At 43.5% G+C, this 17,700-nt stretch overlaps 1 protein-coding gene across 1 annotated transcript in view; it reads left to right on the top strand.

Moving 5' to 3' along the window:
* Window positions 1-17,700, top strand: part of TRAF4 (TNF receptor associated factor 4) — a 61,590-nt gene that overhangs the window by 36,683 nt on the left and 7,207 nt on the right. Inside the window, exons 2-4 of the mRNA XM_030185754.1 lie at window positions 14,576-14,627; window positions 16,102-16,206; window positions 16,302-16,463. Coding sequence (XP_030041614.1) covers window positions 14,576-14,627; window positions 16,102-16,206; window positions 16,302-16,463 — 319 coding nt within the window. The remainder of the gene's footprint in view (window positions 1-14,575; window positions 14,628-16,101; window positions 16,207-16,301; window positions 16,464-17,700) is intronic.

Here is a 17,700-nt window from a genome sequence, read left to right as displayed (position 1 = left end):
CCTCTTTTGGACATCTTTCTCTGAAGTCCGTCAGAAGGATGTTCGAGGCAGGACTTGTGCGTTCCTAAGACATGGACGTCTTTCAGCAATAATGGATAAAACAAAGACGTCCAAGACTAAAACTTAGACATTTTAAGCTAGACCTGTTTTTGTAACGAATAGCTGCAGTGGGAATTGAAGCCACTTCCCCAGGATCAAAGTCTGTTGCACTAACCACTAGGCTACTCCTCATAAGAGGTGCCCTAAATGAGAAGATGACCACTGGAGAGACTCAGGCATTACCTCCCCTTCCTCCCCCAAATCACAAAACATTTTTCCAAACAGCACTTTCAAAAGGAAAAGATAGACTTTTTTTTTGTAGAAAATGACCTTTCCTGTTCTGATTTTGGACATTTTACAAAAAACGTCCAAATTCAGACTTAGATGTCATATCCAAAAATGCCCTTTGTGCATTTGATTTGCCCAAAGTCTCAAGGAGCAGCAGTGGGAATTGAACCCATGTTGCCAGGATCAAAGCCCACTACACTAACCATTAAACCACCGCTTTTGGACGTCTTTGTGTTTGAAAATGGTCGAAAATCAAAGACGTCCAATTCCAAGGACGTCCATGGTATTTTCAGAAACAAAGATGGACGTCCATCTTTTTTCGAAAATGACCTTTTCCCCGCCTCCAAATTTGGACGTTTTACAAAGATGTCCAAATTCCAACTTAAGACGTTTCGTTCGAAAATAGCCCTCCAAGTGTAAGGTCTAAACCATGAGCTAAAAAGAGATCCTTCTATGTAACCCCTCTGCTGTCCATCCAACACTGGCTTCCATTAGCTATATAATTCACGTCAAGATTATTCTCACTCCTAGAGCTCTCTGCCTTAGCCAACCATCCTCTCTACTCCTTCCATGTACACTGACTCGTATGTTACCTTCCACAAACTCTAATCTTCTGATCGTTCCGTCAGTCTCCAGAGGCTTGATTCCTCTCGCACTACCTCTTTTTCTTGCATCATTACTTGTAACCTGAATTGGCTACTGTTAGAAACAGGATGCTGGGTTTGATGGACCTTTGGTCTATCCCAGTATGGCAACATTTATGTTCTTATGTTCTCTCTGGAACCCTTTGCCACTTGAGTCTTCTGAGAAGACATCCAGTATTGCCTTAAAGACTTGTTTTTTCATGCAAGCCTTTCCCCAATTCTGTTACTTCTTTTAGGTGTTCTGGAGTCTCAACTGTTCTCCCCTTTTTGTATCTCAGGCTTTACAAGGTTTTGTCATGGGTAGAATTGTCCTATTTAGCTCCCCTTCCTCTTGTTTCTGTCTTTGTTTTAAAAGTTGCCTACACATACTAACATTGTTCTTTGCGCAACCTTTTGAATTTTGTAAACCATCATGATGGCTACGAACAGCGTTATACCAAATGATAGTAAAGAACGAGGGAGGGGTGCATTGTTGCTGGCAGGTGTGCAAGTGCAGTAGGGATGGTTTTTTGTTAGTGTGAGTGGGTTTGTTTGGTATTTTATGTTTTTGTTTTTTTTAATTAGTGAGAAGGATGCATGATGTGTGCAGTGAGGGGAGGAGGAGTTGAGGCGCTTACTGTTTGTGATACATATGGTGACAGAAAGAGGCAGCCTGTGCTGAGTGTGAGTGAGGCATATGAAGGGGGATGGGGAAGGTAGCTAAATGCTGTGTGTATTGCATGGTCAGGGATGGAATTGGGAAAGGAGGGACTATGCTGGGGATATGTCATGTGGAAGAGGAGCATCCATGTTGCTATTAGTGAGGGGAAGGATGGAGACCTGCATTAGAAACGTAGAAACATAGAATCGTAACGGCAGATAAGGGCCAAATGACCCATCCAGTCTGCCCTTCCTCAATAACCACTAGCTCCTCCTTTTTCCTAAGGGATCCCACATGCCTGTCCCAGGCTTTCTTAAATTCCAGTAGTCTTTGTTTCCACTAGAAGGGCACTCCCCGCATCTAGAAACAGTATTTTCTTAGATTCTTCCTAAGCCTATTTCCTCTTAACTTCATCCTATGCCCTCTCATTCCAGAGTTTTTCTTTATTTGAAAAAGTCTCACCTCCTCTGTATTAATTCCACTGAGGTATTTAAACGTCTCTATCATATCCCCTCTCTCCCACCTCTCTTCCAGCATATACATGTTGAGGTCTATGAGCCTGTCCCCACATGTTTTACAACAGAGACCGTTTACCAATTTGGTAGCCACCCTCTGGACCATCATGTTTATATCTTTCCGTAGGTGTGGTCTCCAGAATTGTATGCAGTACTAAAATGGGGCCTCACTGTACAAGGACACTATTGCCTCTTTTATTTTTTTCCTGCTGGTCATCCCTCTCCTTATAACACCTAAGCATCCTTCTGGCTTTGACTGTTGCCTTTTCTACCTGCTTGGCCACCTTTAAGGTCTTCGGACACAATCACCACCAAGTCCTGCTCTTCTTCTGTACACAGAAGCACTTCACCCCCTATACTGTATCGATCCCTTGGATTATAGTAACCCAAGTACATAACCCTGCATTAAATCTTAGTTGTCAGTTTTCAGACCAGTCTTCAAGCTGTGCTAGATCCTTCCTCATGGCATCCACACCCTCCGGGGTGTCCACCCTACTATAGAGTTTGGTATCATCCGCAAAGAGACAAACCTTCCCAGACAGCTCTTCCGCCACTTCATTCACAAAAGATGTTAAAAAGAGCCATCCCGAGGACCGATCCCTGTGGCACATCACTGATAACATCCCTTTCCTCAGAGCAAGCTCCATTTACCACTACTCTCCCATTTAACCAGTTTTTAACCCAGTCACTTTAGGTCCCATACCAAGGGCACTCAGTTTGTCAGTCGCCTGTGTGGAACCATGTCAAATGCTTTGCTAAAATCCAAGTATACCATATCTAGCATCCCTCCCCACGTCCAACTGTTTGGTCACCCAGTCAAAGAAATCAATCGGATTCATCTGACATGATCTGCCTCTAGTGAAGCCATGCTGCCTCGGATCCTGCAGTCCATTCGATTTGAGAAACCTTACGATCCTTCGCTTTAGAAGTGTTTCTGTTAGTTTACTCACCACAGAGGTCAGACCGACAGGTCTGTAATTCCCAACCTCTTCCTTTTACTTCCGCTCTCGTACAGAGGGACCATATCCACCCTTCTTCAATCCTCCGGGACCACTCCAGACTCTGAGGCATTGAAGAGGTCAGACAGCGGAGCCGCCTGAACATCTCAGAGTTCCTCGAGTACCCTCGGATGTATCCCATCAGGCCCCATCGCTTTGTCTACTTTTAGTTTAGCTAGCTCCTCACAAACAGTCTTCTGAGAATCAGCCCTAGTCTACCACACATCCAACCCCTTTAGCATTTGTTTTCTGTGGTCCTACCCCTGGCCTTTCATCCGTGAACACAGAACAGAAATAATTGTTAAGCAGTTTGGCTTTATCCTTATCGGCTTCTACACATTTCTCCTCCTTAGCTTTGAACCTCACAATGCTATTTTGGCACTTCCTGCTGTCACTTATATATCTGAAAAATGTCTTGTCCCCCAGTTTTACCATATCTGCTATCTTTTCTTCCATATGTCTCTTCGCTTTCTTGTGAGATGTAGCGTGAAGGGTGGGCCACACTTTTTTGTGTGTGTGTGTGCGAGAGATGTGTTCAGGAATAGAGTTGGGGGATGAGGATCCATATGCGTGTGGGGGGGGGGGGTACGTGACACATGGTGAGGGACAGGGGTTCTTCACTAGCACTGGTGTGGAATCCACACTGGGGGACAAAAGAGGGTATCCAAGCCTCTGAACTGGGCTGTGGGGTGGTCCTCTGAGGTGCAGCCCCAGACTGATGGTGCATCTCTTGATGCTGAGCCATTGATTGTGTCACAATCTGTCTGATTTAAAGGTTAACAAATAAATGCAAAAAACACAAGATGATTCTTTATACCGATTCTTATACATAATGTTTACAGATCAGCTTTTAGGAGCTAATATGCCTTTCTTTAGAACAATGAGCAAAAGATGATATTTACCAGAAAATATAAGTGAAATCATAAAAAGCATTCCAAAGATAGACTAAGGAGTAAATCCAAGGGGAAAGGTTGATGGATGATAAAAAGGTGAAAGCCAGAATTTTATGGCTTGTAATGGGTTAAAAAGCCTAGATCTTTGTTCAGTCCTTTATCAGTTCCAAAATGTCTGATCAGCCTAACTTCAAAGGCCTTATGCTCAGGGATTGTGTTGAATTTTCCTTTAAGTATTCTAATGAGGCTATTGATCTAGTGGTCTGGTCCCACAGAGTGCCTCCGACCCCTACCCCTCCATGGAGTTATCTCCCTGGCCTGTTTTATGACCTGTGGTCTTGAGTTTTCTCTTTAACATCTGGCTTGTCTTGCTGATGTGGCATGGTCACATTTTTGCATTGAGCAGCTAGTGCAGATGGAAGTGAGTGGTTAGCATGACATCTGCACACAACTTCCTGGATGCATGATACAGAAAAGGGTTTTGTGAAGAAGCTAACCCAGTTCAAAACCTCATCTTACACATCAGTGTGCAGCTTATTCAAATCAATGGTAAGGAAGCTATTAGGTATTCCGCCCTGATGTGGAGAAGTGTACAGAAGGCTTTAAGGCACTCAAATGCTAGGTCTGAGGAGACATAGAAGGGTTCACTCATTCTGCTGCAATAGTGTCTGTGAGGATTTAATACCTGCTTTTTCTTTTTTTACTTTTAGTATAACAGCACCCATAACTTTTTTTTTAAGACAGGCCAGATGATAATTCTGCACTCAGGCCTTGAGCATAACCCCCCCCCACCCCCCCCCCCCCCCCCCCCCCGCATAACTTTTGGCATCGTAATTTTCATGCACAGAAACTTTTGTGAAGCCAGTATTTTATGTGTTGCTGAGACATGCACACAGTACCATTTACTCCGAGCACAGAACTTTGTGTGCATGTGTCTGGTGTACACGTCCTGATGAGCACACACGTTCTGCAGACATCTGATTTGCATATCATTAGTTTACGGCATCGGTGAGCAAACCTTTGACATTACGTTGGTGGTAGAGACTTGGCTATTGATGCAGGGCTCTTCCAGCTTTTCTGCATTGGTCCCTGACTAAGCATGAGTAGGATCCCCTTATGCTGAATGTCTTTTCCTTGTGGAGGCCTGTGGTATGTACTGGTACAGTTTGCAGATGGTATATTGCAGAGACTTGTGCCTTTCTCTTTTGTCTGAGTTTCTGTCAGAAACTTGCGTTTTTACTAGATTTTTGGTTCAGGTTAGGTGGGTGTTGTAGCAGGGAATATTTCTTCCAGGAGCAGTAGTTTTAGGGATTGCTTTTTCTCAGTTTTTATAGTTCAGGTTTGTATGACAAGGGGTACTAGGACTGGAGAAAGGCAGATATGGTTCCTCTCCACAGAAGGAGGTTCGGAATACAGGTTGGTTGGTCTGACCTCTGTGTTGAGTAGACTGGATGAAAATGCTACTAAAAGAGGAGAGTACAGTTTCTGGAACCCAATAGATGCAAGATCTGAGGCAATATGGTTTTACTAGAGCTAGGTTGTTTTCAAGCAAATCTGATTGATTTTTTTTTTTGACCAGGTGACCAGAGAGTTGGATTGAGGGGGGGGGGGTGCATTATGTTTGATGTACTTACTTTACATTTTTATTTTAGTAAAACCTTTCATGTGGTTCCCTATAGGCAATTTACAAATAAACTGACTACCCTTACTATGGGATCTTGCCAGGTATTTGTGACCTGGATTGGCCACTGTTGGAAACAGGATGCTGGACTTGGTGGACCTTTGATCTGTCCCAGTATGGCAATACTTATGAGCAAAAAACTCTCTCTAAAACTGTACAGAGTAGACATTGGGAGCATACACATTACAGAGTACCAAAGACTGGCATTCTATGGTGATATGAGCGATGATGTACTGTCCCCCCCCCCCTCCCCAGGTCTTAATAATTTTATATTGTTCCACCATTAGTCCTTTCTGGAACAATATCGCTACCCCCCTGCCTTCTTAGTGACTGCAGGAGCCTCTAGGTAATTGCCCACCCAACTTTAGTTAAGTTTCCCATGCTCTGCAGAGATCAAATGAGTCTCTCTTGCAGGAGTGCTATTGAAGCTGTTTTACGATTTAGTGCTTGGAGGATTTCATAATGTATCAGCGGAGAAGAAATGCCTCCAACATTCCAAGAAATAATTCTTAGTGGGGCTATGTTATCCCATCACACAGATCAGTTATCCAGTCACGATACCCCCATAACTAGTGGGAAGGTCGTCCCAGCCTCCAACCACTCCCATCCCTTCCTCCCCTAATCTCCAGAGTTATCCCCATTGCCTGATCACCCTATTATCCAGCTACCCCATATGCCTCCCCATTACCCCCCCCTCAAAAAGAAATAAAACCCCATCCCACCCAACCCTGTTCTTACTATTCACCAAAATGTCTTAGTCATATTATGATCCTCCCACCACCTTCTAACTAACAAAAAAGGAAAGGTACCAACATTATCTCCCCTAGATTTCAGTATCCTTCCCACAATATCTAACAACCTGAAACTATGGTTCTAATGAATAATCATTAAAGAACTTGAATCTCTGAACAATACAATACATAGGTTTCATACCAGAACTCACCACCTGCATTTAAAATGCTGTGTAGCCCTTCAATATATCACATAGAGCTAGAAGAAAGGGGGCAAAAAAAAGGAAGGGGGGGAATAACAAGAACTGTAACTTAAAATATTCAAATCAAAGGGCCCCAATTCAGATGATACCAGAGTCTGGTGTCAGCAAAATAAAATAAGGCCCCAGTGTGAACAGTCAGTATACTTGAGGGGGGAGCATTCATCACCACCACCCTTGCTCTTTTAACAGTAGCTACTCGGTCATCTCATAAAACCGAGGGAGAACGCTCCCCAAGAAGTCTATGGTACTTTGCTCTGAGATAATTTACTGAATATCTCTCCACTACAAGGAGCTTATGTACAGCTCTTTAAAACATAAAAGGAAATAGAAGAAATCATAAGAGGGTCATTATTAATACAACCTGTGTCTGTCTAATATTTTGCCCTCTCACTGGGGTGATTGGCATGCAGTTTAAACCAGAGTATAGAATATCACTATGAGAAGACTCGGAACTCTTGAACCAAAATCTTCTTTAATGCAGTAATCAAACAAAGAAAGATAACTTACGATTCAGATAAGCTGGACAAGAGTGTTTGCCTTGTAAACTGGGAGTCTGTTCTCCACCAGCTCTCTCTATGCATGAGAGAAGCTGGGTGTAATTCAACAACATGCTGAGAGTAATGCTGTCTATACTTTTACACCGCTAAAATCTTGATATCATCACGATAGCTTGAAAGGGGACATAACAACATAGGCAGATTCAGTTCAAAGAGGAGACATGCTGCAGACTAACTCTTACAGACCTGATGGAGAAAGAGGGGGGGGGGGGGATAACTTGCCCAGCATGCACACAGAACAAGGCAAACCAATAAAAAGAGTCCCATAAGGCACAGGGAACCAGACATGTGCTCTGAAAGAGCCTATTACAGGAAACTACAGGATTACAGGGATTTTTAGTCGTCTTACATATCCTATCATCTTCCTCCATGAAAATGGAGGGCAGAACAGCAGATCAAAACACTGCAATGCTCAATACAAAAAAGAAACAACAAACATGGCAGAACTTAAGTGCTTACTCAGATCCTCTGCAGGTTCAAACGTTTGTATATACAAGAATAAATTAAGGGGTCTGAAGCCACCAAATAATAGCAGATGGAAGTCCACAGAACTCCCTTCAATAACCCTTTTTGTTCAGCAATTAGCTGTGCATTTATAATTGCCCAGAGCAATCGGAGCTGCCCAAGTGGTTAGAATCCAAAGCAGATTGCATCTTTCTTCCACAGAGTCCAAAGTCTTCATATCAGTCACTGCAGTGTTTACCTACAAATGAACATATATATATGTATAGTCCAACAGTAGGACCCAAAGACCACTTGCATGAAAGAGTCATTACTGGAGTCATACAGAAGTGAAGTATACAGACGTTGTCTTTCAGATGAGACTCCCCGAGAATTCCACTCCACTGATTTAGAGGGGCCCCAGAGGCCATTGTGCCTCCTGAACTGATGTGTAATAGTGCGCCTCTCCTTTATACTATATTTTAAGCTTGATTGGGTATGAGTGCAAACCGAATTTTAGCTTTCACCAATCTTGTGCATATCAGGGTGAAGTCATGATGTAATCCGGAGACCCTGTTAGGGTAATCTCAGAAGCACAAGATTTTCTTCTCTTGATACACCAACATGTTGCCTTGCAAAGTTTTATAATATCTTCCTTTTTGGGCATAATTAAGGAGATGGATAATAACCACTTGCTTCTTCAGGTCTCGCCTTGGGCCAAATCTGAGTGCCTGCTTGATCTTATGGGACCCACTGAACTCTGGAACTAAGACACTGCATCAACCAGGATTATAAAAAGTTTCTCGGCTCCACATCTGCATTCGCTTCAGGCAAACGCACCAGTCTTAAATTATTCCTACGACTCCTGTTCTCTGTCATCCAATTTTTCCTCCAAGGACTGCACTTGAGATTTAAGCTATTTATTTTCTTGTGACTTCGCTCCACCTCCATCTTTAGGAGTCCATGTGGCGTGCCACCAATTGCAACTCCTGACTCATGCCCTCCTTCCTCTTACTGTGTGTCACGTCTGTGGTCGTGACCCCTCTCAGGCTTACCTTATTTCTGGCGGTCAGCTTCTAAGCTGGCTTTTGTCTTCTTCCTGAGTTAGCTTTGTCTCTCTGTGTGCTGGCTTCTTCCAGCATGGCTCTGATTTCTCCACTGTGCTGCACCTGTGTATGTTGAGCCACTCTTTGCTTCAGTATGCTTTCTGCCTGCTTCTTGGTTTGTGCTCCCCTTGCCCTCTGGTGGCCAGAACCAGTGGCTGCCATAGACTGCCTTGCTGTCCCTACCCGTTCCAGGCTTCAGTCCAGTCCGGATCTTCCAGGCTGCCATACTTGTCTTTCTTGTTTGTGCCTTAACAGCACCCGTAGTTGCCTTGAGATTGCTGCTGATGGGCTTTATTAATCACCTAGAAACTTCTGTGTTTGCCTTTGCATCGTCTAAGGTCCCTGGTATGTGGGTGTGCTCTGTGCACTTCCGCCTAGTCCAGTTTTATTCTGAATTCTTGCCTGGTTCTTGTTTGTTTGTGTGTAGTTAGCTTTGGTTTTATTGTTTTAGTTCCTAGTCTTGTTTCTGGTCTGCATTTCCTTGTCTTGTCTATGTTCTTTATTAGTGGCTGCTTGGCAGCTTTTAGTCTTGACTCTGTTGTGTGTTTCCTGCTGGTATCCAGTTCCTGGCCAGTCCGGTAAGTCCTGCTGGCCGCCTGCACCCAGGGGCTCCACTCCTGGGGAATAGTGGTGAAGTGCAGGTGAAGCCTTGTTCCAGTCCAAGTGTTCTTGTCCAGTGTGTTCCTGCTTTGCTTATCCCTGTCTGCAGTCCCTGCTTTGTGTGTATGTTAGCCCAGTGCTGGTTGGGGTGGTTTTGCCTGCCACTGCCGCTCCTTGGCAGCGGCCCAAGGGCTCACTAACCTAGTTGCTGCTTTGAGACCTGACACTATGCTATTCAGTTTGTCCATAATTTGTTGGAACTGGCCCTGGAAAGAAGCTGTAACTTCTGCGGTCCAGGCAGCATCTGCTGAGGATGGGCCCGCCAAATCTGCCATCTTGTTGTCACCCGTATGGGACTGTTCTTGTGTGGTTTAGCCAACATCCTCACTTTTGAGAAGTACTTCTGCCTCCAAAAACTGAGTCTGCTTACCTTCCCACAGCGTAAAAAAAAACAAAACTCCGGGATAGGGTCAAAGAGAAGAGTAAAGAGTGGGTTTGGGAGCAAAGAGCCCTCGTGTCCTCTCAACCCCACAGCATCGCGTGACCACTGGACAGAGAGATTTTAAATATCTCTGTGGCATAAATGTGGATCTCTTTCAAATGAAAAGAAGCTCTGGAATGAGGAGGCATAGGATGAAGTTGAAAGCTGATAGACTCAGGAGAAATCTAAAGAAATATTTCTGTACAGAAAGGGTAGTGGATGCATGGAATGGAATCCCAGTGGAGATGGGGACAACAAGGACCATATCCGAGTTCAAGAAAGCGTGAGGCAAGCATATAGGACCTCTAAGGGAGAGGAAGATATGGTAGAGATTGATAATTAGTATGGATAGGCAGTATGGGCTTTATCTTTTTCTTAGCACTGTAGTAGATTTACCCTGGATGTGTTAAAGAAACAAATCTTCCTGGAGATGATTTTGGGGGCTCTTTTTTTGTTTGTTTGTTTGTTTGAAGGAGCCAGTTAAGACTTTGAGATTTGTCCCTGTCTCGTCAGAGTGTATCAGTGGTATCTTGTGTTTCAGTTGTATATAATAACATAACAACACAATGTCTTATAGTCTGCTATCTACCTTATGGTTCTATGCAGATTATAAAAGATAAATCTGGATATTATCAGAGAATAACAACCTTATATTATTAACATAGAAATAAAATTCCTTTCAAGGAAAACAATAAACTCAAATAACAAAATAGTGAATGACCAATAATCATTATTCTATAGAGCTTAAAACTGATTTCCTTAACAGATATGTCTTGTTCATGTGCCTAAAATGCCTGTAGTCTAGAGCAGAAAGCATGAAATTCAAGATAGTTTTATCCAATCTAGTCGCTGCTTGAAAAGGTAAGATGGACTTTCTGTGCATTCAAGCAGACAAACACTGCAGCTGCATCACTATATCCAGCAAGATTTTGGGGACAGTGTAGCTCTTTATATAGAGCCAAGATTGGCTTTTTTTTTCTTTTTTTCTGCAAACTCTGCAAGCAGGAAGACAGAAGGTCCTATGATCTTATTACTTTATAGAGAATGATTATCGGCTATGTATACGTGGGGAACTAAGGATTTTAGTGAGTGAGGCATAAAAATATTGGTGACAAAGAGGTTGTAGGTGCATTTTGTTTAAATATTAAGGTGCCAAGAGCTGTGCTGCAGACACACAGGAACCCCCTTTCCTTTCTCCTTGTTGGGGGGGGGGGAGGGGCGCTGCACAGTTAGATGCGTTCTATTCTGGACTGAAAAGATGGACCTTGTTTGGGGGATGGAAGCCCAGTGCAGGTGGTAATTTCTCACCTCTCAAGGGAGTGACTTGAGTTTCAGTACTTCCCTTTCGCCTGTTCTGAGACAGCTGGAGTGTATGTGTGTGTACACTAGTTACAGCTGCCCTGAGGAATCGTTACACCCAGGTGCACCCAGCTCTGCCAACATCTCAGTGCTATTTTCTGTACCTGTTTGATAATCAGAGCATGATTCTTTGCATATGAAGATTTCACTACTGTAATAGTAAAGTGCAGACAGCTGAATGGGGCAGAGTGTCATATTCCAGCCCTACTGCCTTGTGACAAATTGTCATTCTGTGCTTTCAATTACCTACGTGTAGAGGCTTTAGTCTGAATTTTGTTTTATTGTTTTTAATCCTGTAACAGGACTTGATTTACAGAGTAATAAGTACCTCAAAATGCTTCCTTAAGCAGAAGAGATTTTAGTACAAAGGGTCATGGTAGGAGCTTGGAAGGTGCAGACGGGTAACAATAAGAAACGTTTCTGCACAAAGATCTCTGGCTGGTTGTGGAAATGTGATGCGAGAACCAGAGAGGATCTGTGGTCTGTGGCGTTGTACCTGGAAGTAAATTGGGCCAAGACTAAATGGGCATAGTGGTCCTCGTCTTGCATTATAATATATTTCTATGTAAAACAGCAGCTCCTCTCCTGAGACAGAACTCCAGCTGCAGCTGTACACAGTGGTTTGAAATGCAGTAATTACATAAAGATTTCTTGGGATCTTGTTAGATGTGCAGTCAGAAATACAGAATCAAACTAGTTATCGAACCAAAATTACTGTATTGATTCCTTGAAAGAAAGATTAGGAGGAAAAAAGACTTCACTAGTTAATCACTTGGAATACATCATTCTAAACTGTGACAGTGTACATCAGTGGTCTAAATAAAACCTATATAGATTTGTATTTTTTAATAAATTTTTTTTATTTATGTTCAGTAATTTTTATTGTTGATTCATACTTCCACATTACATGGTCATAGTGCAGATATTCAACATCATTACTGTTAGAGCTGAAATATGTTAGTTATCAAACCTTTTATCCCACACAGCTTCCCCGCCCCTTCCTTCCCCTCCTAATTTTTTTTTTATTTAAATTTATCAAACTTATCTTAATATGTCTTCAGTATTAATGACTGCACCTTATTCTCTTCCCTTCCATTTACTACTTCACCTTCATCCACAATGGCCACGGTTTTTGCCTTTATGGCTTCTTCAGGATGTTGAATGTACTGATGTCACTTCACTTTGTTGCAAGCAGGGAAGTAGTAGTTGAAGTGAGGTCAGTATGTCCAACACTATTCATCAAAAGAGGAAAGAAGAGAACTCTTCAATGAACTCACAAACACTCTTCAAACTTAAAATGTATTTGATGACTAAACGGTGAAGTCATTGCTACATAATTCTTTAATCGCCAGCAGAACCCAGCCTGCTGATAAATTTCAAGTCTTCTAGCAGGACCTTACAGGGTGGTTCCAGTCATCTGCATAAAAAAATCCCTTTTCTTCTTAAGACATTAAATTTATCTGATGTGCTAAACACTTGCTGAATATACCTTCTTAACAAGACTATATGTAAAAGAGTGCAAAAACTTAGCTTTTCAAAATGAATCGTACGTTGAACTTGTACTGCAAACCACACCGACTGTGGCTGTAGTTTCGCCCTTAGCATTCAATTTTTTTAGCTTCACTAGGTAAGGGGTTTATTTTTATGCCAATGATTGGAAACACCCTGTAAGGTCCTGCTAGAGGATGAAATGTATCAGCAGGCTGGGTTCTGAGGCTTTTTCCCCCTCTGTTGTTTGACATACTAAACTAATGTACAAGAAGCTTTATTTGAATTTTGAGTGATTTGGAATTGTCGGCTTAATTGAAGAGTTTTTGTGAGATCAACGCTCTGAAAAAGCCATAATGGTAATTTGTTAGGTGAAGGTGAAGAAGTAAATGGAAGGGTGATGACTTAAGAATTATATAGCCATGACTGCACCTTTTAGTCACCGAATACATATTAAGAACCCTGTTTACTAAGGTGCGCTAGCGTTTTTAGCGAGCGCTGTGTAGGTGCCCATAGGAATATTGTGGGCACCTACATAGTTAACACGTGCTAATGGTTAGAGAGGTGGCTTAGTAAACAAGGCCCTAAGTTTGATCTTTCTTTTTTTTTTTTTTTATACATTTTTATAATCATTTACAAGCTTAAATCTTGTATACAGAAATTCAGAGACCAACAATGAAAAAGAAGAGTAAAAAAAAAAAACTTTTTCAACTAAGCAAACATTTCAGCTCTTTCTTAGACCACCAATATTGTGTTACTTGGGGGACGAACATTATAAAGGAGAATATTTTATATAGGTAAATTAAACTAGCAAAAGGCCTGGTGATTCCATGCTTATTCCTATATATTGATTAATCACAGATCTTCTTCATAGTCTAAATCAAGAAAAGTTCTAAGTTGTTCAGGTTAAGAAAAAAAAGTATTTATCCATATAGCGTGTTACACATTTACATGGGTATGTAAGTAAAAATCTTGCTCCCAAGGCTTTTGTTTCTTCTCTTTTAATACCAAAAAGGCTCTCCTTCTCTGTTTACTACGTTGGGGTATCCAAATTCTATCCCCATAAAAAATTTTTAATGAATTTTTAAAGTATAATTTCAAAATGGGAAACTAATAGAGTCTGACAAAAGTTTGATCATTTTAATTAAAAAAAATTATAAAAAGCATAAAAAATACAATTTTGGAGGCTTTTTAGACAAGTGATGTACAAATAGTCCTAGTTTAGAACAGTGTTTCTGACCTAATTTTGACTTTTGGGGAATACAATAATTTTGTATTAGAAATGCCATGTCATCCCACTGCTTACCTGGGCATTCTAGAATCTGTATGGCATCAGCGACTAGGAGTCCTTTTTACTGCTTACCACAGCTTAGAAAAAGGACTCCTAGTTGCCGCAGCTTAAAAGAGCTTACTGAGGAACGTGGTAAGTTTCAAATGTGAACATGCTGCCCACGCACTAAAAAATATTTAAAATTTTTGGCCGAGGGGGTGTGTCTGAGGGGGCAGAGAGTGGGAGTTTCTGTGCTAATCAGCACATTGCAGTGCTTACTCAGCACCGGATTAGCGCATAAGCCCTTACTGCTTGCAGAATAGGTGGTAGTAAAGGCTTAACTGCTAATTTATGTTAATGGCTGTGTGCTAATGGTAATATTAGCACATGGTCATTAATTTGGAAATTGGAAAATTGGCCATTTTTCAGCTGCAGTAGAAATGGCCTTAGTGCACAGAAAAGACATGCATTTCTACCACAGATTTGTAAAAAGCCCCCCTAGTCTGGTAAGGATAAGTGTGTGTGGTGAATACAGAGTACCTCCTGCTGGTCAGGAACTCATGTATCTTTCTCTCTTGCAGTGAAGGTGTCTTTAAGTGCCCAGAGGATCAGCTTCCACTTGACTATGCAAAGGTAAGAGATTTTCTTGAAACTCTTCATCAAGGGTCTTCTGGAGGAGTAGCCTAGTGGTTAGTGCAGTGGACTTTGATCCTGGGGAACTGAGTTCGATTCCCACTGCAGCTTCTTGTGACTCTGGGCAAGTCACTTAACCCTCCATTGCCCCTGGTACAAAATAAGTACCTGAATATATGTAAACCGCTTTGAATGTAGTTGCAAAAACCTCAGGCAGTATATCAAGTCCCATTTCCCTTTCCCTTCTCTGAGGTTCTTGCCTGCCATAACAGTAGAGAGAGAGAGAGAGGCTTATTAGGCATTGTGTGTGTGTGTGTGTGTGTGTTTGATAGAGGGCTCTGTCTTTTGCTGATCAGAACTAGCATTTCAGACTGGATGTGAGGGAGATTCAGTATATACAGGATTACAGGCTCATTTTCTAGCCTTTTTTTCCTCTCTGGTTTCATATGGTGGATTTTGCTGAACTTGCCCCAGTTCCCTTCGCTCCTCCAAAGGGATTTTTCCATGATCACTGGTGATCCTCACTTCCAAGGGTTTCTGCCTTATTTTATTCCCCAGTTTGTGCCCTGAGGCTGGGTGAAGGATGTTGGGCAGATTACTGTCTCTGGCAGACTAATAGAGCACTGTTCATTTCGTCTAATTGATTAAACTTATAACCCACTTCATTAAAAGATGCTCAGAGCAAGGATCAACAATGTAAAATACAATAAGCGTGCAATATGTACACAGATGTTGCTCACACCTAAGAGCAAGAACTGACAGCACTTACACATGCATAGCTGGCGACTGAATAAACTGAAGTAAAGCCAGTTGCAGTACAAGTTGTAACCCTAAGTGCAGACTGTGAAGAAGAAACTACCCTTTGTGCTTGGTGAGGTTGCCAGATGTAGAGGGAATGGGCCAGCTAATCTGAGAAGACCTGGAATGCTGAGTGAATGACTTCTGATGGAACTATTCATCAGAAGTCATACACTCAGCAGCTAGCGCTTAACATTCACTGCACACAAGTAACTGTGGTAGGGCTTCAATTCTTCTGTGCAGAAGAGAATATTCACGTTCAGGTGGGACATGGCCTTGTATCCAGGTCTCTTCTCTCCAAGGTAGCAGCAAACCAGTAAGAGTTTAATAGTGAAAGCAGCTAGATCACTAGCAGACAACACTGTGTTTGCTATGAGTGACCTGGTCAGTTTTTTTTTTTTCTGTCTATCTGTGCCCCTTTAAGGCTCCTTCTCACCTCCCTGCTCTTGAGTGTGACAGGAAAGGGTTACAGGAGGCTGTGGGGTTCCTGCCTCTCCCTTTCCTGCTCCTGAGTGGCTGTACAGGTGTGACAGATGCTTACTGAAAGTCCCAGAACTTTGCCAAAAGGAGCATTGCGTGACTTCTAGATGCCCCTCTTCCCCCCCCCCCCCCCCCCACCAGGCAGAGAGCAAGCAGTGTCAAATTCTCCCAGGCCAATAATTTCTTATTTCACCAGATCTACCCTGACCCCGACTTGGAGTCTCAGGTACTGAGTCTGAGCATTCGCTGTATCCACAGTGAGGAGGGCTGTCGCTGGAGTGGACAAGTGAAACAGCTGCAGGTAAGAACATGAGCAGCTAGATAGGAACATGTATGAACACACGTGCACAGAGAGAGGTGCTACCTTACAGTTTGCTGCTACTTTACAATTCCTAGGTTCATCTCAATACCTGTGGCTTCAACGTGGTCCCTTGCCCCAATCGCTGTAATGTGAAACTGAGCCGACGAGACCTTCCTGAACACCTCCAGCATGACTGCCTCAAACGTCGGGTGAAATGTGAATTCTGTGGGAGCGACTTCAGTGGCGAGGCCTACGAGGTGACAAGGAGCTGTGGGGGTGTGCAGGGTGGAGATGTGTCAAGATGCTGGTGGGGTTCAAAAGCTGGGGGATGCACAGGGTTACTGGATAATGGAGTGTAGAGAGTGGAGATGTGCATGGTAGAATCACTTTGAACTGCTGTTGACACTTTTGGTCCTGAGATTTAGTTTTTGATCTCCTACCGGTATTTGCAAAGCCTTGGTAACACACAGAGAATTTAATTAAAATGTGGGGGGAAAAAAAGTTTGACTAGTCACAGTTTGAAGCATTTAAAGGGAACTGGCTTATTTGGACTGGATCCATTTGTGGAAATAAGAACTAGAAAACCCAAAGGAAAAGGACAGCAGGTCAGAACTGGCATCTGCCTACTTGGGTCAAAGGCTTCAGTGTGCATATACTACTGTAGTTGTCTCTGCCTGAATTATGCAATCCTTATTCTCCCTCCCCTCCTTAGGGAAGAAGCAAAGTATAGGCCATGGGTGGGCTCACAATAAAGTCATTAACCAGAACAATTTTGGGCAAGAGGGCTTGATGTAGCTCCTTTTGACTCTACACAAGGGGCGTATCTGCGTGGGGCCTCAGGGGCCTGGGCCCCCGCAGTTTTCGCCCTGGACCCCCCTACCAACCCTCCCCCTCCGTTGCTGTCGCCTACCTTCGCTGGCGGGAGACCCCAACCCCCGCCAGCCGAGGTCCGCGTCCTCCTGCCGCTGCCGGCTGCCTTTAAAAGAATTCCGTCAGCTGGCAGGGGACCCCCAACCCCCGCCAGCCAAGCCGAGGTCCTTTCATTTCTTCCACTAAAGCTGGCGCCGAAAGTTTCTTCTGAGTCTGACGTTGCTGCACGTTGTACGTGCAGGACGTCAGACTCAGAAACAGAATGAAGCTCATTCTGTTTCTGAGTCCGACGTCCTGCACGTACGACGTGCAGCGACGTCAGACTCAGAAGAAACTTTCGGCGCCAGCTTTAGTGGAAGAAATGAAAGGACCTCGGCTTGGCTGGCGGGGGTTGGGGGTCCCCCACCAGCTGACGGAATTCTTTTACAGGCAGCCGGCAGCGGCAGGAGGACGCGGACCTCGGCTGGCGGGGGTTGGAGTCCCCCGCCAGCGAAGGTAGGCGACAGCAACGGCGGGGGGAGATTGGCAATGGCAGCGGCTGGGGGGAGGGGGATCGGCAATGGCGGCGGGGGGGGGGCTATAATGTGCCCCCTCACTCTCGCCCTGGCCCCCCCTACCGCCGCA

The sequence above is a fragment of the Microcaecilia unicolor genome, chromosome 13, assembly GCF_901765095.1.
Source record: "Microcaecilia unicolor chromosome 13, aMicUni1.1, whole genome shotgun sequence".
In the NCBI taxonomy this organism is placed as follows: Eukaryota; Metazoa; Chordata; class Amphibia; order Gymnophiona; family Siphonopidae; genus Microcaecilia; species Microcaecilia unicolor.
The sequence above is the reverse complement of the archived record's forward strand: the minus strand, read 5'-3'. Positions and strand labels throughout refer to the sequence as shown.